The following is a 22,444-nucleotide window of genomic DNA, read 5'->3' as shown; positions in this document are numbered from 1 at the left end:
TTCCGTCCTCTGTTCTGCCTGCTGGATGCGGAAGCGTGTAGTCCCAGGATCTGCTAAAATAGATATCGACGGGACAGACCCAGGCGGAGGGCTGGGGTAGCGGGGAACAGTCCATCACAATGGGGCCCAGAACAAGCCTTCCCAGGGCGTGTGGTTGGGGGCATGGGAGCTGGCTGCTGTGCCATGCTGGGTGGCTGCCGTCTTCAATGCTGCCAAAGCATGCACTTCTCTCCCTGCCGCTCCACTGTCCCAGACCTGAAAAGTGACCTGTGCCCCTGCGTCCCTTTGGAAGCTACCTGTCTCCTTGGGACTGGAGATGCCTTGGCAGCCAGGTGCTGATGTGGGCGGGGCCATTCTTCCTGCAGACCCCTCCCCACCTCCTGGCGCTTACAGGATCCATGTGTAGCTCAGGAGTCACTCACTGTGGGAATCTCGATCGCATGGCGACCCATCCTGCCGCCATCCTCTCTTAGGTTGCAGTGCAAACATCGATCTTTTTCCCAGGTCAGGTGATGTGCACGCACCAAATTCGATTTCCCAGCAGTGCGTAAAGGGAGAAAACAAAGTCTCTATGGCGTGGGTTTGGAAGGGACCAGGATGTCAGACACGGTCTGTGAAGATGCGTTTTGTCGATTGCGATGCCCTTGCTGGCTGGGGAGAGTGTGCCTGCCAGGTAGCTCTGAGCTCAGCGATCTTTTGTTTTGAAATAGGAAGTTCAGGGGTTGGCACCGTGGCTCACTTGGTTAATCCTCCGCCTGTGGCACCGGCATACCATATGGGCACCGTGTTCTAGTTCCGGTTGGGGCACTGGTTCTGTCCTGGTTGCTCCTCTTCCAGTCCAGCTCTCTGCTGTGGCCCAGGAGTGCAGTGGAGGATGGCCCAAGTGCTTGGGCCCTGCACCTGCATGGGAGACCAGGAGAAGCACCTGGCTCCTGGCTTTGGATTGGTGTGGCGCCAGCCGTAGCGGGCATTTGGGGGGTGAACCAACGGAAGGAAGACTTTTCTCTCTGTCTCTCTCACTGTCTATAACTGTACCTGTCAAATAAAAAAAAAAAGAAATAGGAAGTTCAGAATAGAGAAATGTTTAGCAGCAAACCTTTGTTGAGGATCTGCTGCAGCCACGCTGCCACCTCCCTGCCAGCACTGGGCGTCATAGCCGTCCCCTTCCTGTGGCACATTGCCCCTTAGCCTTTCCCTGACTGTGTGCCCCGAGCCAGCTGGGCTGTGAGGCCTGACTCTGGGTTTGCCCCTGCAGCACTGAGGCACGTGGAGTCCCCAGCCCCGATTCTCCAGGTCCTGGTCACAGTGACTCTGTGACTACCTGTTAGTCGGGCTAGTGCAGGAAATTTGAATTTTTTGATATGTTCTGCACACATCAAGAGGTTATTGGCGAAGAGTGCCAAGAAAAAATAAGATGATTTTTCTTGGTGGAGGCAGTAGAGGGGAAAGAAGTTACAATGGATGCTCTCTGAATAGGATTGTCTCCGGCTGTGAACACTTGATAACGAAGTTATTTTGTTGAGAATAACTATTCCAACAAGATGAATGAAAATGGGACCGTGTGGCATTTTATCTGGGAAAACTGCATTTCCAACTGGCTGACTGCAGAGCACGGAGACGGGACTTGTTCCCTGGGACATTTCTGTTGTGCACGCTCAGATGTGTACGGAGCCTGCCGGGTGTGTGGCCGACCTCCAGGTGAGCACAGGTGTAGATGGCAACACTGGGCTCAGCACAGAAGCACGGAAGAGCTGGGTGCCCCCCTTAGGCAGCAACGGAGGCACCTGATATTAAATTGTCACTGAGGATTTGTGGCTGGAAGAGATTCTGATTTATTTTTTAAGATTTGAGAGATAGAGCAGAGAGAGGGAGAGACAGAGAGAACAGTCTTCCATCTGCTGGTTCACTCCCCAGATGGCCTCAATGGCTGGAGCTGGGCCAATCCGAAGCCAGGAGCTTCTTCTGGGTCTCCCACGTGGGAGCAGGGGCCCAAGAACTTGGGCCATCCTCTGCTGCTTTCTCAGGCCATAGCGCCGGTCCCTGGTTTTATTTCGAAACTCTACATCCATTTCAGTTGTGGGTGTATGCTGTGCCACCAGGCACCAAGCATGGCTAGAAATGTGCCCCGAGGTGGCCGAGTTGTACCCTTTGGCCTCACGGCCACTAACTATAGAGATGCAGCTCCGTCTTGAGAAATTCTCCCTTCCCTCCTCCTGTCACCCTAAACCGTGGCTGTGTTTGGACTAGAGGAAGTGTAATTTTGAGGCGATGCGTCAGATTTGTGGAGAGGGTCTTAGAAGAACATTGTGAGCGGCGTGCAGGTAAACTGCTCGGCCTCATTCCGCGCTGGGGTCTCCACGTGGGGCAGAATGACCCAGTACTGCCAGTCACAGCTCGGGGTCGGCGGCGGCCTCTTGGGGCCGGCTGGCCGTTCACAGCTGGCGGAATACAGCTGCCTGCTGCCTCTGTGCTGGGCTCCGCTCACAAGGTCAGGTGTGCCCCCTCCTGGGAGCGGCTGCCCTTGTCTCGCAGGCTGGTGTTGACAACCCCCCCCCCCCCCCACAGCGTTCTTTCTAAATTGGTTCCTCTGCACCAGTCTCTTGACATCAGCCTCTGTGAACGTTCCCTTGAGCTACGGCAGCCAAAAAAGGATACTTTATCGCTGCTTCCATTTCTGATCTAGATGGAAGTGCTTCCGCTTCATCTGCCGATAATTAGATGCTTCAAGGGATGATAATTCAATGTTGGTCCTTGGGAAAATTCATTTTTCAAAACAATCTTAACACTGTATAATTTGGGATCATATTGCCTGACACTGGGAATTTCTCTCCTTTGGAATTTTTAAAATACATGAAAATCCTTTGGGCCTGTGAGAACTTTTCACTTGGGGAGGTTTCAGCCCAAAACCCTTGCTCTCTGGCCACAGGGAACAGCCATAGCTGGTTCTTTCCCAGGTGTCCATCCGCCTGCACCGGCCTCGGAGAAGCCTGGAGCCTCTGGAACTTTCCACGACCTGAGTAGGCACTTCTTATTCCGTTTCTGCTTGGAACTGGGCTCAGAGCTTCGCCACTGCTTGTGTTCAGCCGAACCCTAAGCTGCACTGGTAGTTAGCGCTCCTACGCCCCAGGTACCATGGGTGATCCGTCCTCCTTACCAGGAACACCACCTGTCTTCCTTCTCGGATATTTAATTTTATTCTCATTTCACAAATATAAGGGGACTTCAAAAAATTCACAGAAAGTAGAATTCAAAGGTGCTTTTTTGGTACAAATAATTTTGAAATCCATGCATATGAAAAATTTTCAAACAATTCATAAAAATTGTGTATTGTGAAAAAAATGCTGCATGGATTTCAGGATGCTTTGCACTGAAACCATCCTTTAATTTCCATGAAGCTCTTATGCGAGGCCGTCTGCCTGCTAAGAGACCAAGGGACCCATCTCTAAGCAATTCCAACAAAGCAGCAAGTGCCTGGCCAGGGGCTCTTAAAGCAGCGCCGTTTGGTAGGAGCAAATGGAAGTGCAGGGGCCGGCGCCGTGGCTCACTTGGCTAATCCTCCACCTGCGGTGCCGGCACACCAGGTTCTAGTCCCGGTTGCTCCTCTTCCAGTCCAGCTCTCTGCTGTGGCCCAGGAAGGCAGTGGAGGATGGCCCAAGTGCTTGGGCCCCTGCACCCACATGGGAGACCATGGGGAAACACCTGGCTCCTGGCTTCGGATCAGCGTAGCTCCAGCTGTACCAGCCATTTGTGGGGTGAACCAATGAAGGAAGATCTTTCTCTCTGTCTCTCTCTCTCACTGTCTAACTCTATCAAATAAATTAAAAAAAATGAAAGTGAGGTGTGATGCAGGAATGGGAGCAATGTGGGGACCGTGGCCCCGGCCTGGAAGTCAGGCAGGTGCAGTTTACCTGCCACGGGCTGCCAGACCCTAGAACTCCATGCTCATCCTTATTTAGACACACACACATATATACATATACATATATATATATATATATATATATGTGTGTGTGTGTGTGTCGTATGCATTTCCTAACACCTCGCTGTGTGCAAGCCTCGACCCTGTCCTTGCGCCGTTCTGACCCAGTAAGCTCCATCATGTTGAGAATGTCCCGAGGGTGTTTTGAATATGGGAAGTCAGAGATGCACCGGTGACGTCTGGTTTGGCTCCTGTTTTCCTGACGCCCAATACAAAGTGTGGGGACTGCAGCAAAGCACGCAGCACACGACGGGCACTCGTCCACTTGGCTGCAGCTGGCCCTGGGACAGTCCTGGCTCTGTCTTCGTGTCATGGACCCCCTTTCCAGGCACCCATCAGAGATCTGCACCCAACGTCCAGCTCCATACACAACGGACGCATCTTCTGAACAGTCTCCTGTGCCTAAGAATGCCCGCTCAGCAATCTCTGAAGAGAGGCAGAGGGGACCGGGGTCTGCCCCGATCCACAGCGCCAGAGAACGCAGGAGCTCCCGCAGGGCTGGGGCCGCCCCCCTGCACCATGTTGGAGCAGCCCTGGCACACCCTGGCACACCGAGAAAGAGGAGAGGGGCAGAGCCAGAGCCCCAGCCTGGGACGAGCTCTGGCCCCCGTCCGGCGTGCACGGGGCGGCTTTTTAGTCCCTGCTGCTGTGTATCCTCCACAGTGGTCACCAAGCGTGATGAGTGACCCGAGCAGCAGAGCGCCCAGGCCTTCTCAGCCTTCTCTTCCTTCCGCACTGGGTCCTGGAGTGCATTACGGCTGCCCTGGCTTCTGGCTGCCTTCTTCTTCTTCTTTTTCAAGATTTATTTATTTATTTGAAAGTCAAGAGTTACACAGAGAGAGGAGAGGCAGAGAGAGAGCGAGGTCTTCCATCTGATGATTCACTCTCCAGTTGGCCACAACAGCCAGAGCTGTGCTGATCTGAAGCCAGGAGCCAGGAGCTTCTTCCGGGTTCCCACATGGATACAGGGTCCCAAGGACTTGGGCCATCTTCTACTGCTTTCCCAGGCCATAGCAGAGAACTGGATCGGAAGTGGAACAGCCAGGTCTCGAACTGGCACCCATATGGGATGCTGGCACTGCAGGCCAGGGCGTTAACCTGCTGCACCACTGCTCCGGCCCCAACTGGCTGTCTTCTTAAACAAATCACATTCTCCTTGGATTATGGGGCAAGGAGCGTGAGAAGAAATTGAGTGCGCTTGAGTCAGGTTTTTATATTCGTTGTGCTAATTGATGCTCCTTTGAGCGTCTCCAGGGTGTCCTGTAATTACAGCCTCATTGACTTCCCTTTCTGTTGGAAACTCAAGGACTTGATGAGATTCTCCCTGGTGGGAGAAGTGGTGGACTCCTCAGAGCTGAGTCCTTTAACATCCATCTCTCGAAGTTTGCAAGCCAGGGGCAAACGTGAGTCGTGGAGGGTCGCGAACACCCTCAGGGTGATCAGCTGGTGCCAGGGAAGAGCAGGGAACCAGGAGGCAGGAAATAACCCCCGGGAGCTGGAGCGGAGGGAGGGAGAGCGCGAAACCCAGGAAGGGACGCCCTGTGGCGTGGCAGAAGGCAGTTGGGAACAAAGGGGAAAAGGGACTGGGGTCTCTGCCGGCTTGCTTTTCTGTATGTGTTCCTGTGCCGTGTGAGCGCACCCGCGAGCGAGGCGCTGGGGACGCTTTCCTGGTACTCACGGGCTCTGCCCTACACCAGGGGCTTTGTTCCTACGGAGAGCAGTTCAGGAGGCAAAGTGCAGACTGGGCCAGGGCGCGCTTCTGCTCTCACAGTTCCCTAAGCACTCACGGGGGCTGTCCCCAGAGTTGGGCCGCTCCTTGGTTCTCTGGCCCTCCCCGTGAGCTGCTCGTGGCTTTGGGCTGTCCGAGGCTGAAGGAGGGCAAACTGTGGTTTTCCTGTGGTTTGCCAGCTGCTGGGAGCTGGCAGGGGAGCTCCCAGTGTGCCATGTGCTCAGGGACAGAGTTGTCCTCACCCCCAAACCGTTCCTTCAAGCTTCCTCTAGTCATCAGGGAGCATTGTGTAGGCAAATACAATGCAGGGCTTCCAATCCAACCCCCGAAAGAACAGGGTCGCCCTTCCTCCTCTTCTCAACAGCCTCCTCCCTGCAGCCTGCCATAGCTGGGCCGGCTGCAGGGGGTGGTGGAGAGGACGGGGACCTGCTGGGGTGAGGGTGGTAGGAGGTGTTGCAGCATGGGGGTGGGGCTTGGCAGAATGCCTGGAGGGTGCACAGCCAGGGGCGGTGCTAATGGAAGACCCTCAGCTCTGGGATGGCTCATTCTCGCAGAAGCCCCGGCTGCGCGTGGCACCCAGCACCCGGCAGCGGGCAGGGGGCCGTCCCCACTGCTGCCCCAATCCCTGAGCCTCTGCCTCGGCACTTGCCAGACGTGGGGGTCTTCCTGTGTGTGGCCACCTTGGTGCTCACTCTGGCTTCTGAGGTCTCAGTGCACCTGCCGGGCTGAACCTAACCTGGGCAGCAGGATTGTTTCTGCTCCAGGGATGCCTGTGGTCGAGTTCCTTCCAGCCCCTCCACCTCGGCGGCAGCAGCAGGACCACCCCCTGCACTGTCCTTGCCTCTCACCTCCCCAGCACATGGCACACACTCTCCACTCCACTCTGAGACCGCAGGGTGAACTGCCTTGCAAACGCGGGGACGGATCTGAGACTCAGGATGGCAGATCTGACCGCGGGCGGGAGTCAGGACTTGAAGTCAAGCTGTCTCTTGTCACACCTGGCTGTTTGTCTTTATGGATTTATGTCGGAACAGTAGGAGTCCTGAGTAGCCTTGCGCCCACCCCTCACCCACCTCCATATAATGAAGACCTAGCCTCCATTCTCTCAGATTGCCACTGGATTTGGAAAGAGGGTCTTTATTTAGATTCTTAAAAGATTTATTTACTTAATTGAAAGGCAGAGTGACAGAGAGAGAGAGAGAGAGGAGCGAGCACTTCCGTCTTCTGGTTCACTCCCCAAATGACCACAACAGCTGAGTCTGAGCCAGGCTCAAGCCAGGAGCCAGGAACTCCATCCTGATCCCCCCGCAAGGGGCCCTTGCTTTCCCAGGCTCCTCAGCAGGGGGCCAGAGGGGAAGCAGAACAGTGAGGACTCGAACAGGTGCTCTCATATGGGATGCCGACACCGCAGGTGACGGCTTAGCCCGCTGTGCCACAGCAGAGAGTATTTAAAAGGATCATGAAGGTACAATGAAGTCACTGGGGTGGCCGCTGGTCTCTGAATAAGAAGAGGAGATGAGGACACAGACATACACAGACAGTCTGCGAGGCTGCGGGGAGAGACGCTCAGAGGGAGCAGCCCTGCCCACGCCTTGATCCGGGACCACAGCCCCCAGGACTGTGCGAAAGTCAAAGCCAATGTCATTGCAGTAATTGGGGATTTGTGGCTGTAGCCTTATTACCCGAATGCATCTAGGAGCACATTTCGCCTTTCCAGTAGGAAATTATTTTTTCAAAGATTTCTCTCTCTCTCTCTCTCTCTCTCTCTCTCGCTTTCTTGGGCTTAGTGAATTCGGGGGAAGGGTTAACCTCACCCATGCTCCTTTTCAGTCGATTCCCGTAGATTTGCACTCATCTGATCATGGAAACACGCAGCTGGGCGGTCACTTTGAGTAAGCCAGGAGGCAGCTGGATGGAAGGTAGAGAAACAGAGTAATTGGAAATGGACGGCTTGGGGGAGCGAAGAGAAAGAGCACCCCTCCCCCCAGACCGGAGGAGCCTTTGCACTGACCAGAGCCCGGGGAGAGGCTGTGGGTCTCAGCACCGCTGTATCTGAGGACAACAGAGAATTGCCGTCCCTTGGAAGAGGCTGTAAGAAAACCAAGGACGGGGCTACCTTGGTCAAGGGAAAGCTAGAAGTGGGAATTGCGTTTCATTTGATTTGGGGACTATCACAGAGGCAGAAAACCCCCTTGCCCGGTGCTGCTCACGCCCGACCTTGCTCATTAACCTCCACCTCTTAGCAGAGACCTGGAAAATTGCAATTCTCGGCACCAGCAGCTCCTGCTCGATACGGAGCGGCGGGCGGGGGCCAGCGGGCTCCCACTTCTGGCTCCACAGAGCCGTGGCCGCAACCCAGGGATGGGTGGCAGAAGGGCGCCGTGGCCTCTGTGCGTCTTTTTCGGAAGAATGCGTTCTCTTTGTTTCTCGGCGATGGCTATTCTTATTATTTTGGATGGGCTTGACCTTTCCCTCAACACTAGTTGCTTTATTCTCTGGGTGTATCCTGATCCGATTGGAGGCTTAAGGGATAAAAATTCCAGCCGTTCTTGTTTCCCCTCTCCGGCCTCTCTGGCTTTCCCTGTCTCAGGGCAAGAGTTTGGGTCCTCAGGAAGGAACCCACACGGACTGCCCCGGCCGTGATGCGAAAGAGGGGTGGACTCCAGCTCCGAGAGCCCCAGGAACCCTGGCGCTCTGGGCCGCTCGCTCGGCTGAACTCTGTGAGGGCAGCACAATGGATGGCTGCTCTTTCGTCCCGCGTTCCTATTGTCACTGTGAAAGGAGGTAGGACATTCTGAGAACCTGGCCATTAAAACGGCCCATGTGCAAGGCCTGCTTCAGGTAAATGCCTGTCATTTCTTTACGGCACTGCTGGACGTTAGGTCCTCTCACAGCGCGCCCTGTGCCGGGCCTCCCGATGAAAGCGCACTCCTACTCGGGACAATTATATCCCCGTCGTCTACCGCTTGTGCACAAATTTCTGGTCTGCAGGATTAGGCCTCAGGAGGTAATTTGTTTCTATCAAATGAATCTTAAACCAGGGAGAGCTAAGGATGTAAATGAAAGCCTTTAGTTGTGTGTGTGTGCGTGTGTGTGTACATGTGCATGTGTGTGTATGTGTGCATGTATGTGTGCATGTATGTGTGCATGTGTGTGTGCATGTGTGTACGTGTGCATGTGTGTGTATGTGTGCATGTGTGTGTGTATGTGTGCATGTGTGTGTGTACGTGTGCATGTGTGTGTGTGTGTGGTCCAGACGTGGGGAGGCGATGTTAAACCTAGCTCCCAGTCAACGCAGGTTGGAGACCTTACAGCAGAAAACATACTCAGAATTCCCTTTTCTGAGCTTAGGCGTGAGAAGACAGGATGCTGAGTTCCGTGTATTTCAGCCTTTTTGTCCTGTTTCAGGCTGTGGCAGGATCCACGGCAGCTCTGTCCCGCTCTGGCTGACTCCTGACGTTTGTTAGTCTCTAAAGCAGCTACATTAATGATTACTCAGAGTGCGAACAAAGGGATGGAGCTCAATCTCCCAGAGAGTGCTGGTTCCCCCCTCCCCTCCCGGCGCTGCCCCGCTGCCCCCGGCCCTGCCAGGGAGATGGGACTGTCCTAGCCGTGGAGTTGGGCCTGCGGTAATCTCCCAGCTCCGGGGGCCGTCCCTGGCCGCCTGCACTCACACACGCAACGGATCCCCACCCGGCTTTGTTTTTGCAACCTCTGAAATTCTACTGCGCGTTTCTAGACTTTACCGTGCTGTCTCCCGCGGTTGACAGGAGAGCAGGGTCTTGGATCTGTTCTCTGTCCTTGCCCGGTCCCTACCAGCCCGTTCCACACACCGGGTTCTGCATGAATGAATCTGGTCCGAGTTTTCCTCAGCGGCCCGGGAAACAAGTGGATTTGCAGCTGGTTTTCGGAATGTTCAAGGGACAGTGTTATGAACAAACCACGCGGGGATCCAAAGCTTAGCTGTTAATTTCCTTTTATTTCACACACCTTTTGAAGCACCCTCCTATTGCGTGTTTAGAAGGGGACCATGTAATAGATTTTCTTCCCCCTAGGGGTTGCATTAACTGGTCCCTGTAGAAGTCTGCCATCTTGGCCTACATCTCAGGAGCGGAAAGTAGCGCAACTCTGTAAAATAGTAACTCCTGGAGACCTGGATTCTGAGTGAGCCGTGGCCAGCGTCCGTGGGGCGATCCCACGTGAGGCCCGAGGTCGGCTCTGAGCCCTCATAACATAGGGCCGATGAGTATTTCCTGCAGTTCTAGAAGCCGAACAAAGAACACAAAGCGACGGAACCGCTGAAGGCGTGGGGAGCCGCAGGTGGGGGCTGACCTCAGACCCTCCGAGTGCGTGGCTTGGAGCCCTAGCGCCCAGAACCACAGGATGCGCGGGAAGCAGGGGCAGGGCCCAGATTCCCACCCTGAGCCATCTCCATCCCCGACTCCTGAGCTGGGAGGAAGTAGATTGTGGTCATTTGCGCTGCCCATACTTGTGCTTCCTCACTCTGGCCGCCTGGGGTCGCTGAGCGGGGGGCTCAGGAGCTGTCTGCTGGTGGACCAGCCACTCAGAGCAGACGGGGCCGGCTGGGATGTCGGGGTGTCACGCACCCAGGGGATCTTCTTGACAGTGTCAGGGACTTGGGGTTGTCTTCAGCTGGCAGTAGTTCCTTGCTTTAATATTCATAATTCTCTATTTCCCATTTGCCCATCCAATGATCTGTGAAAGAAAGTTCACTTATGTTTGAGGCTGGGGGTGGGGGGGTGGAATCTATTTTACGCTCAATAAAGTGGCGCTTGTTTCCATTCCGTCTTTAAGAAGGGCCACCTGATGACACACAAAACACAGAGCAGAGAGCAGCAGCAGAGCCCACTTCCTGCCCCCGTTTCTGCAAGAAGAAGGTGGCATTCCAGGGAAATGGCGTCAGGAGCAGGTCGGCAGGTGCACAGGACGGGAGGCGGCTTTCTTCCTTGCGCGGGACCATCAGCACAGCTCTGGGGCATGACCCGAGGTCTGAGAAAGTTCCTGCCCAGCCAATGGCTTGGGGCCATTTGGCAGCCTTTGTGTTCCTAGGGTATGGGGGTGGGGAGAGGGAGGGGGAGAGAGGGAGAAGGAGAGTGAGTGAGAGAATGTGCGGTGTGATAGGTAGGTGGAGAGATGAATGCATAGGCAGACGGATGGATAAACAGACAGCTAATGGACAGCTAGCTTTTGAGGCAAGGTCTTCCAGGTGATGGACTTGGCAGAGTTGGGGGAAGGCTGAGGGCTTGTGGGGAAGCCCCCCCACCCCCCACCAGGCACACAGAACTCGAGTCTGGGGGCCACCCTCTCTGAGCTGTTGCGGCCAAGAAGTCAGCTCCCCCGCTCCTCCAGCGGTGCTGGCCATCACTATCTCTCACCCCCAGTGGGCTAATCGGTGTGCCTGTCCCCCTGGCCACTCTGGGGGTCAGCTGTGGACTTTCTCTCAGTGTTTAAACTCGGGGGAGAGACAGAGTTCCAGAGCCCCGCACTGAGGCCAATAACAGCCCTGGACAGCGTCACGGGGCGTTTGGCTGAAACACTGCTGGCTTGCGCCAACAGGCAGCCGCCCTTGGAGACCGGCACTGTTGGGGATTTCCAGACCCTGGAGCCCACCCTGTCCAGAGACCGGCCTCTAGGGAGCAGCTTTGGGAAGCAGCAGGTAGAAACACACAAGAAGTGGTCGTTTGCACCCTGGGAATGACAGCGGTGCGCGTCCCCCTCTGTCCTGGGCACAGCAGCCGGGCAGGGCGCTCTCAGCCACGTGGTCACATGCCCTGTGGGGGGAGGGCTGTGCTGCCCAGCTGGGAGGTCTCTCTCTCTCTCTCTCTCTCTCTCTTTAAGATTTATTTTATTTTTTTTTTTTTGAAAGCCAGAGTTAGAGAAAAAGAGAGAGAGGGGTCTTCCATCCACTGGTTCACTCCCAAAATGGCCTCAATGGCTGGGGCTGGGCCAGGCTGAAGCCAGGAGCCAGGAGCTTCTTCCAGGTCTCCCACATGGGTGCAGGGCCCCAAGGACTTGGACCATCCTCTGCTGCTTTCCCAGGTGCATCAGTAGGGAGGCGGATGGGAAGTGGAGCGGCCGGCACTTGAACTAGCACCCGTGTGGGTGCAGGCATGGCTTCGCCCACTATGCCCCAGGGCCTGCCCTGGAAGAATATTCTCTGTGTGTGCTGCTGCGCGGGGCTGTCCCTGTAGGAAGGGCAGCAGCATGGCTGCCCACAGTGGCATGCAGCTGGCTGTGACGGAAGCACCCTGCCTTCCGAAAGGGGGCTCAAGGATTGGTGAATCTCAGCACAGAGCCGACATGGGGGCCCTGAGGCTGAGGAGCCCATGACGGCCCAAGTCCCCGCCCCTCCCCCACTCATGGGCCAGGCCGTGCCCAATGCCAGCTCAACACCTTTGGGCTGTGGTTCAGCTTAGACCGAGGCGCTGGTCCGTGCACAGCATTAGTAGGTAGGAAGAGCAGGCTTTGCACAAAGATGGCCCTTCTGAGTGTGCAGTTACGACCGCCTGCACCCAGTGGGGGCCCCTGCACCTCCCTCTACTCCTGCTGAGTCTGGCGTCTTCAGAGCCATCCTTCCTGGCTCTCAGGCCGCACTGAGCCATCCGGAGGCCTTACATCGTCGGCACCGGACCCCAGCACCTACATGAATTAAGCAGTTGTCCCCTTCCCCTACTTGGCATGCTCCTGGCCAGCTCAGGGTTGAGGTGTGGCAGAGGGGAGGAGTAAACAGAAAGCAAGGATGCCTTAAATATTCGTGGTTGCTTCTTTAAACACCCTATTGGTGTTCAAATGAGGGAGGCATCAATCACTTTGGGCTTGAGATATTAGTTGAAGATGTAATTGTAAAATTGATTTTTATGACCTGTCCTTACTGTCTCATTATATATTCCCTAAATATACATAATTTTCTGCTTCTGCATTCATCACTTGTCAAAAAATAAGATTACCACTTTCATCCCGTTATTACAAAAGGAGAAAGATGATCAGGCCCTTCCGAACCCCCCTGGGGCTGCAGCAGCATTTAAATCTGAGAGAGCAGTCACCCTCCGTCTCCCAGGGTTGGAGCAGGTTTCCCTGCTGTGCAGGGAGGAGGCAGCCGCAGGGCTGCTCCCCAGCTATGAGAAAGGACACGTCCCAGTGCGGGGGTGCTGTGTCCCCACGGCTGTCCTGCGTGGGAAAGGGGCTGGAGCCATGTGCATCTCGGGTTTGCTGCACACGTGCCCTCGGGACCTGTGCCAGGCTCCCGTGATGACACGAGTGGAGCACTTGAGTGCAGGAAACTGATCAGGCCCCTGGGAGTCCCTGCAGGAAGGATTTCTGCCGGGTCGACCAGAAGACCAGCGGCTGCCAGAGGTCCCAGGCCACAAGCCCCCTGTCCCTGGCTATTCCCTGGGTGTTGATGCACCCCAAATCTCCTCTCCCTGAGATAGAAGAAGCTCTTCTTTGATTGAGGTCTTGGCTCAGCAGTCCAACGAGGCCGGGGCCAGCGGCCCCTCCTCCCAGGCGGAGGCGTGGCTGGAGAGCTCCAGGCAGAATCCACTTCTCTCGGAAAAGCTGGTGTGGGGAGGCTGCAGAGGAGAGTCACAGGATCAGACGAATCTGCCGTAGACCCTGATTCTCATCTGTCCGTGTATTTATTATCAATTATCAATCTCTCAACTGTCGTTGGACTATCATAGGGGAGCTAGATGGAGAGAGAGAGAGGAGGGAGGGACAGAGAGAGAGAGAGAGAGAGAGAGAGGTGGATATTAACAGAGCAAGTCCTGGAGGACAAGACCCTCCTCCACCCCTCTCCCCCAGGCTGTTGCCTGAGCCTTGTCATGCAAAGTCCTTGAGGGAGAAAGTGGATGGGCCCTGTTTAGACTGAGTGACACCAGGCATAGAGCTCCCTCCCTGCCCCCTGGCTAGACACCCCCCTCTCCAGCCTCACAGCGCCATCCTGCAGGACTGGCTGTGCCCCTCACGCGCTGCCTCCTGGGCTGCAGGTGCCAGCACCTGGTGGCAGTGAGATGCTTGGCTGGGGTCCCGGGAGCGGTGGGTCTGCTCCTCCCGGATCTCCCCTAGGGACCCCAGGGATGTGTTTGTCGGTGCACCTGCAGGCAGGGTACACTGAGGGCCTTGCTAGTAAGCGTGGCTGTCCCCAGGGGATGCTGCCCACCCTTCCCACTGCAGCTGGGCAGGGGCAGCCCTGATCCAGGTGGGGCCCTGGTGCCTGTGCTACAGACAGGAGGACCAAGGACAGAGATGCGCTTGGCGATTCTGACGTTTATTCTTCCTCGGGCTGAAGGCTGTCTAACGAATTTTCCCTTCCGTGGCCGGAGGATTTTATTGATTCCTTTGGTTTCGCTCCTCGGCCGGTGTTCAGTAAGGGACACGGACGGCACAGGCGGCCAATTAGCCTGCATTTTCACCGCAGGGGCTGGTGCCTCCTCCCCAGGATTGTCACAGGGTCAGTGTGTCTGCTTCTGCCTCCCAGACGAATGGTGAGGTCTGTGAATGTTCACTCGTGAAGGTCACATGACATCATTTGGTTGTGGTGATGACAAAACCCAAAGCCCTGAACACAACCCACAAATCTCCCTAGCAACAGAGGAACACACAGGAACTCAGCGAGTGGCGTTGGGAACTCTGAGCCTTTGTGAATGCCAGCCACCACTGGGTCAGTATCTACAGCCAGGTTTGTACTGTGTCTTCAGGAGAAAGTAACAGCATGACTGATATTTTAAACACTGCATATAAATTGCGGTCACAGGAACAGAAAATCTTGTAGAGAAAATACAAGGGTACCTCAAGAAGTTGGTGGAGAATTGCAATTAAAAGATGTTTATTTTTGCGCAAAAAAATTGAAACCCACACATAGTTCTTTCATCCTATGTATCTCTATGAATTTTTAAAAGAGATTTATTTATTTGTGTATTTCACAATCAGAGTTACAGAGAGGGAGAGGCAGAGGGAGAGAGATCTTCTACCCGCAGGTTCACTCTCCAGATGGCCACAATGGCGAGAGCTGGGCCAGGCTGAAACCAGGAGCCAGGAGCTTCTTCCAGGTCTCCCATGTGGGTGCAGGGGCCCAAGCGTTTGGGGTCATTTTCTGCTGCTTTCCCAGGTGCATTAACAGGGAGCTGGATCAGAAGTAGAGCAGCCAGGACAGAAACCGGTGCCCATAGGGGATGCCAGAGTTGCAGGTGGCGGCTTTACCCGCTGTGCCACAACACCAGCTTCTTCTATGAACTTTTTGAAGACCTCTTTCATGCATAGATGTCTACATTTTTTTTTTTTGCACCAAAGTAAACTTATCTTCTAATTGCATTTTCCATGAAGCCGCTTGTGTGTGAAGTGTTGGGACTGTGGCCTTGAGTGTCATCCCCTTCGCAAGCACACACTCAACTCAGAATGCGTCTCCAGATTGTACATCCCGGGCCGGGTCCCCTCTTGACCGTGTGCCCCGCGGTGCTTGTCGAGCTTTGCGAAGCTGGTGTTGCTGTGCGCCTTCCTCGTCTCAGCCCGGTGACCGCCTCATGTCTGTGCTTCTCTCACTGCAGATGGCCAGAAGAAAGTCCAAGAAGAATTCGACATTGACATGGATGCACCGGAAACAGAGCGTGCCGCGGTGGCCATTCAGTCTCAGTTCAGAAAATTCCAGAAGAAAAAGGCTGGGTCTCAGTCCTAGTGGGAGGGCCCCTTCCTCGAGCACCCGAAGACCTCGGCTCCAACCACCCCCTGTCAAGAAATCCTAGGAACAACACCCCCGAAAGAGCCACCCGCACACAGCACCCACACCACGCCGCAGACCCCAAATGCATGTGCAGAAACCCGAGCCCCCCGCGCCCTGGTAGGGAGGAGCAGGCAACACGGCCGTGAGGAGAGAAATCGGCGGGTTTGTTTCCCCCATCATGCCTCCTGCAGCTGTTTTCCTTGAGATTGTAATAAACGGAGTTAAGACGAGTGATTCCGTGTCTGCCTCCGTCTCTCCCTGTGTCTTCAGCAGCCAGGAAGTTCCCCAGGGTTAGAGGCACCCACAAGCCAGATGTCTATTTTTTTTAGAGATGCAATGCGGGGCTTTCTGCTAGGAGCTTTTGTGGCATGAGAGAGAGAGAGATCCATTCACAGCTGTGGCTGTCTCATTTGGAGAGGCAGTGGCAATAGATTTTCTTCTCCTGATGGGGATAGAGCCCTGCTTCACAGGGTGCCAAGGATCCAGCAGTTTCACTAAGGAATTGTGACTCATCCCACAGAACAGAGGGGGAGGCCAGTGCACCTGACGTGACCCCAGATCTGCCCAGCAGGGGCTGCCCTGTACTGTGGAGGGCCTTTCTGTCACTCACCTGCAGCTCTCTGCACCTGCACAGCTCGAAGGGCAGGCACGTCCCCAGGCTCCCTCATCGCCTCTGTGAGGGTTATCATTCACAGCCTGCAATTTGGAGCTGCCCCCTGGCTTCCATCCCATCACATCGTCTCTGCAAATATCGCAGGTGAGTTGCTTCCTGTACCAGAGAGAGGTTTTGTAGGCAGCAGGGGGAGGGCCAGCACACAGAGAGTACCACTCTGCAGGGCAAGAGCCACTCGGCTGAGTGTGTGTCTGTCCTGGGGTGGCAGGTGGCAGCAGCTCCAAGCCCCTGAGCTGATGCTAGCTGCTGCTTGAGCTTTGTCATATTGACAGCCTGGTGGGCGGGTCACAGCTGGTCCTTAGCATCCCAGGATGCTCTTCAACAGCACCACACACACTGCGGGGCAACCACTGCATAAGGTGCAGTGTGCAGATGGCAGGGAACACAAGAGGGAATGGTGCGTGCACACACACACATGTGCCTGGGTGGGCAGGTGGGAGATGTGGCTGGGAGTGAGGTCTGCGCGGGGCAGGCAGGGCAGGGCAGGGTGAAACAGGGTTGCTTCGACACTAGCAACCAGGAGGGGTCCCCAGGTAGGGTTCCCACTGGAGAGAGGACACTCTGGGGAAAGCTCCCCGAGACAGTGGGGTGCAAATGCCACAGAGGTCAGGTGGATCATGTCATCCTTGGACTTCCCTGAAGTTGGCAATGTCAGGCAAGCAGGAACCATCCCAGGGCTTCCAGGATTGAGCTGAATCCTCCACACCCCACCCTCCACCTGCAACCTCGGAATATTGGACGTGTAGCAAGGAGTTGAGCTGGTTCACAATGAGATGCTCCATCCCCAGGCACTCACCAAGCAAAGCAGAAAATCCCAGGAGTGGCTCCTCCCCAGCATTCCCAAGGGACCTGACATGCAGTGACAATGACTCCCTGGGGGGTGGGAAGTCTGGAGAGGCCCCTCAAAGGCCAAGATGCAGGGCAAGGTAGAGCTGATTTGTGCCAAGGGGATGCATTTAATTTCTCACTTCCCAGCTGGCTTCATGGAGGCCTACAACTGCAGCTAACAGCAAGGGAGATGCCAACACGCCCATTGGCATGGCAGTTGGGCAGGGTGAGTCCACAGCCTCATGGAGCCAGAGCAAAGGCTCCTGCTCCAGGCCTGGAGGACGTTTCCTCCCCACGGCTGGGCTGCAGTGGCCATCCCCAAGGGGTGCGGCCGGAGTCCGCTATTTGAAGCATCACTAATCCAGCGGGTCTCAGGCCTCGCTGCTGAACACTTGTTGTGCCTGTGTCCTTGGTGCTGTGGTCCCGACGCAGTGCAGTCCTGTCAGGTTCCAGAAGGCCAGCTGGGCAGAGGCTCAGGTGCACAGACTGAAGTCGGAAGGGAGCGGACACGGTGCTGTGGGGTTGCTTCCCCTGGCGATGCCACCCTGTGCAGCAGAGGCTGCTGGGTAAGGAAGTCATGGCAGGGGGTGAAGTGTCAGCAGGGAGCTTGAAAAGGATGTGCTCGGCTTTGCAGTCCCGTGGGCCACACCCCAGCCTGGGCACTGTGGCTCCACCACCTGAATCAGGCAGGACCACAGGCCTTGGAGACTTGGCTTTGGGTCCGTATTTCACTTAGTTACCATAGCAAAACTGTATACCTCCAGTAACTGCTTTCCTTAACATCTCAGGGATGATAAGAATCTACTCGGCAAGGTGGTTGGGGAAATCTTAGGCACTGGAAATGTAGTGTTGAGCAGGAACTTAGCTAGGGGCTACCATGCCGCATCCCATAGTGGAGTGCCTGGGTTCAACTCCTGGCTCCGGCGCCAGACTCCAGGTTCCCACCAAAGCAGACCCTGGGTAGCAGCCGTGATGGCTCATGTAGTTGGGTTCCTGTCTCCCATGTCCTTGGCTCCTAGCTCTGTCCCTGGCCCAGATCCAGCCGTTGTGGGTGCATAGGAGGCATGAACCAATGGATGGGAATTCTCTCTTTCTCACTCTACCTCTCAAATAAACAAGAAATAAAAACTTTAAAAATGAGATAAAGTACATGTGTGCCTGCTTCAATGTAGGTGTCTGATAGATGGAGGCTGTTATTACTGACCAAACTCAACCCACACCATGGGGTTCTGCTTCCGTTGGCCACAGCCACCTGGACAAGTGGTGAGCCCCTGACCCAAAGTGGGCTCAGTCGATCAGAGTCATTCTCTTGCGACTCTGAACTAATAGCCACATGAACCAAGCCAGTTAAGTAGAAGATGTTGCTTTGTTGTGTGTGACAGGCTAGAGCTGAAAAGATCTTCAGGGAAAAAATGTTTTTTTTTCTCCTTTTGCTTCCCCATTTTCTCCTATTTTGCATCTGTAAAAGCCCATATGGGGAGAGATGCAGGAGAGAATCCTGAGGCACAGGACGCATGGGCAGATGAAGGATGGAGGGGTAGCCTCGTTGAGTCTGTCATTTGATTGCAATGAACAGAAACCCACTCATCCTCACTAAAAAGGGAGAATTATTCAGGTCTCACAGACATCCACAAATAGAACAACCAAGACATCCAAGAAAAAATAGAGCGGTATAGGCAGGCAGAATTGCATTAGATTTATAAATAAACCAGGGCACAGTGGGGAAGGACTGATGTCTTTGTATTAGTGTCTTTATTTTCTGACTTTACATGAAGTGTCAGTTTTCTTCATCTAGGTCTTGCACATTTCTTTTTGTTTTATTTCTAGGTATTTTGCAGTTTTTGAAGCCTCCCTCAGCAGAACCTTTTCCCAAAGCATTCTCTAGTTGGTTTTACTGTCATCTAAGAAAATATTGAGTGCTCTGATCACTCTGTCATATTTGTTTCACTGAACTTATAGTTTCTTACTATTTTTCAGTACATTCTTTTGGATGTCCAGGCAGACAGCCTTATCACCTGCGAATAACAAGGAATTGTGTGTGTGTGTGTGTGTGCTTGTGTTTTACCACTTTTATCCTATTTCCTTTTCTTGTCTTTATAATCCATCCTGGTATCCTGAGGGGGCATGGGCCATCTCATGAAGTGGTTGCCTATCTGCACAGGTCATCTATTTGGGGTGGATAGGTTTTAACTTCTTTATTTTTATTTTTACTTTTATTTTTATTTTTTATTTGACAGATAGAGTTAGACAGTGAGAGAAAAAGAAAGAGAGAAAGGTCTTCCTTCTGTTGGTTCATCCCCAAAATGGCCACTACGGCCAGAGTTATGCCAATCCAAAGCCAGGAGCCAGGAGCTTCTTCCTGGTCTCCCATGCGGGTGCAGAGCCCAAGCACTTGGGCCATCCTCCACTGCCCTCCCGGGCCACAGTAGAGAGCTGGACTGGAAGAGGAACAACTGGGACTAGAACCCGGCGCCCATATGGGATGCCAGCATTGCAAGCGGAGGATTAACCAAGTGAGCCACGGCGCCGGCCTCGGTTTTAACTTCTTAAGGTTACATTTCCTCAAGTCTTGCAGGCCTCTTATTGTTCCGTCAGATGCACAGATCTTACATAACTTGAAGATTCACCTCAATAAATTAGGATAATTGTAAAAAGAGTTTGGAGATGAAGACAGACATTAGGGGTAGAGCTCATTTAGGATTTGAGTTTAAGGTGAGGATTTATATCAATGTTGTAGTCAGGAGATTTCTCTGGATTTCGACTCAAATCGTGATGACCAACATGGGGTCCTTTGGACAGGTAGTGGCCGTTGTCCTGCACAGACTCAGTAGCTTAATCATGAGCATTTATTTCTCATGGTTCTGGAGGCCCAGGTCAGTGCCGATGTGGCCCCAGTGAGGGGGCTCTTCCCGGCTGAATCCTCACTGGCAGACACGTGCCACCTCCTCCCTCATCAGGGCACTAATCTAATCATAGGTCCCAGCCCTGGTGACCTCTCTAGGTCTAATCACCTACTTTCTAACACCATCACCCTGAAGGTTAGGCTTCACCTTGTGAATTTTGGAGACAAAAAACAAACTTCCAGTCCATAGAATCCCACTCACCCTTGATCCTCATTCTCTATAATCTAATCAGACTGAAGAATACTTGTACTGATTTACCTCCTTGTTGGTCTACTGCATGATCTAGGTATAGGCTCACTGCCTGTCATGATTCCCCTGCACTCACTCCTTTAACACTGGCCCAACCCCCGTCATGGTGCTGACACGGGACTCCACTCAGTGCCGCACTGACCTGTTGGGAGTCTTCTGTCCTTTTGCTCACAGGTGCTAAAATGGACAGGAATTAAGGGTGAGCAGAACACTGCTGTGCCCTGTGTGAACTCCCTGAGTCTGGAGAGCAAGGGTAGCTGTGGGTTTGTGCCAACATCCATGTCCCAGTGCAGTGGGATATGCGTCATGGATAAAGCAACCAGAAGATTGCTCAGAGGAATGACTGAACTTTCTTCTCTCTGTCCTGAAAATCTGATTTAAATATGAGGATTAAAAGCTATTCATTTATTTTTACTTATTTGAAAGGCAGAGGGAGAAGGGAGAGAGAGAGAAAGAGAGAGAGAGTGAGTGCTCTCACTTGCTGGTTCACTCCCCAAATGTCTACAACAGTTGGGGCTGGGACTGGTCAAAGCCAGGAGCCCAGGACTCTATCCAGGTTTTCCACATGGGTGGCCGGGACCCAAGTACTTGGGCCACCACCTGCTGCCTCCAAGGGTGTTCATTAACAGGAAGCTGGATCTGAGGCAGAGCCTGAACTACAGCCCAGATGCTTTGATATGGGATGTTGGCATCCCAAGCGGTATTTTAATTGTTACACCAAATGCATCCTTGGAAATATGAAGATTTTTTGAAATCCCCAAATGCTAACCATTCTCATTGTGTCCATGGGCTTGCACTGCGAGGCTCTCTGGTCCCTGAGGGTTTGGAGAGCTGCCATCACATGAGCCACGGAGCATGGAGCAGTGGCGCTCTGTGGGTGCTCCTCAGGCATCTAGCAGGATGCCCACAACCAAAGAACCATTGCCCAGGCTTTCTGAAGGGTGAAATGCAGGGCCCAAGTCAGATGGTGTCAAGTGCAAGGCCACACACTGAGCTTCTGACTTAGTGAGATGGATTCCTCCTGTACGAAAATACCTAGACACTGGTGAAATCACAGTGCTCCAGGGGACTGGGAGGCGTTCCACTCTCCCTGCTGTGTTCTCATGTGAACTTTACTGGTGCCTGAGATACAACCCTGGCTGCTTGCATCCATCTGGTGTAGCCATGGTCACCCACATCCAGGCCCTCTCACCACTGCTATGGCTTGCAAGCCACACACTGAGCATGCCTGGCCAAGACAGGGAGCTTGTGGTGGACTCCCCAGTTATTGGCAAAGGCCCACACATAGCTACCAATGGGGAGAGAACCTGGGTAGTTTTATAGCTCTCCTTCCAATCTCAACTCACTGCACCCATGTTCCTCTTTCTAGCACATTCTCCTGTGGCATCCAGAACTGACTTTTGAAACAAAAGATTTGTTCATTTCATCTGTTCCATGTGTTCTGCTCCCAGATTTAAAGTTCTTCAGAGGCAGCCAGCATTGCGCTGTAGTGGGTTAAGCTGCCACCTACAATGCCAACATCCCAATAGAGTGCTGATTTGAGTCCTGACAATTCCATCCTCAACCCAGACCCCTGGGAAGACAGCAGGAGATGGCTCAAGTGCTTGGGCCCCTGCCTCCCACATGGGAGACCTGGATGGAGACCGTTTGCTTCAGCTGGCCCAGTGTCATTCTTGTGGCCCTCTGAGGAGTGAACCAGTGAATACAAGATCTCTTTCTCTCTGTCTCTTCCCTCTTTGTCACTCTACCTTTCAGATAAATAAGATAAATCTTAACAAAAGGTCAAGTTCTTTAATGGCTTCTTTGGGCTGTTGGGATGCAGCTCGTCTCTTCACACAGCTGCGAGGTCCTGCACTGTGCGTCCCCCTTGCTCTCTGTACGTTTCTGTGGTTCTTTGGATGTGCCATCCTCCCTCCAGCATCAGGGTGCTTGGGTCCACTCGGCCCCTCCACCTTTGTTTGGTTGGTCTCTGTCATCCTTTAGTTCTGAGGTGACATGTGACTTCCTGGAATATTTGAGGGAAAACTGACTGCTCTGAATCACAAGCCCCAAATCCACACAGGAGCTCAATTCCCACTCAAGGGAGAATCTCCGCTCATGTACCTGGGTCGTCTCCACTCTCCAAGTGGAGAGGACCTCAGAGATCTGTGACGCCAGACCCAGAGCGCCTCCTACTGGCAGGAACGGAGCCACACTGCCTCGCCTGCTTGGAAGGGAGCTGGGAAACTCAGTCTACCTGTGTGACAGGGCTTGGAGGAAACGGATTTGGGGGAGCACACGTGGTTTCTGCCACAGGTCCCTCCCCTCACACTCCGCCACTCCCCCACCCCCAACACACACAGAAGGT

At 54.0% G+C, this 22,444-nt stretch overlaps 1 protein-coding gene across 1 annotated transcript in view; it reads left to right on the top strand.

Annotated features, from left to right (window-relative positions):
- The window catches only part of PCP4 (Purkinje cell protein 4), a 60,263-nt gene extending 44,597 nt beyond the window's left edge, over positions 1-15,666 (top strand). Inside the window, exon 3 of the mRNA XM_062175181.1 lies at positions 15,272-15,666. Within this exon, the coding sequence (XP_062031165.1) occupies positions 15,272-15,399 (128 nt within the window). The 3' untranslated portion in view covers positions 15,400-15,666. The remainder of the gene's footprint in view (positions 1-15,271) is intronic.
- The last annotated feature ends 6,778 nt before the right edge of the window (positions 15,667-22,444 follow it).

Source organism: Lepus europaeus, chromosome 2 (assembly GCF_033115175.1).
Source record: "Lepus europaeus isolate LE1 chromosome 2, mLepTim1.pri, whole genome shotgun sequence".
NCBI classification, from domain to species: domain Eukaryota; kingdom Metazoa; phylum Chordata; class Mammalia; order Lagomorpha; family Leporidae; genus Lepus; species Lepus europaeus.
The sequence above is the reverse complement of the archived record's forward strand: the minus strand, read 5'-3'. Positions and strand labels throughout refer to the sequence as shown.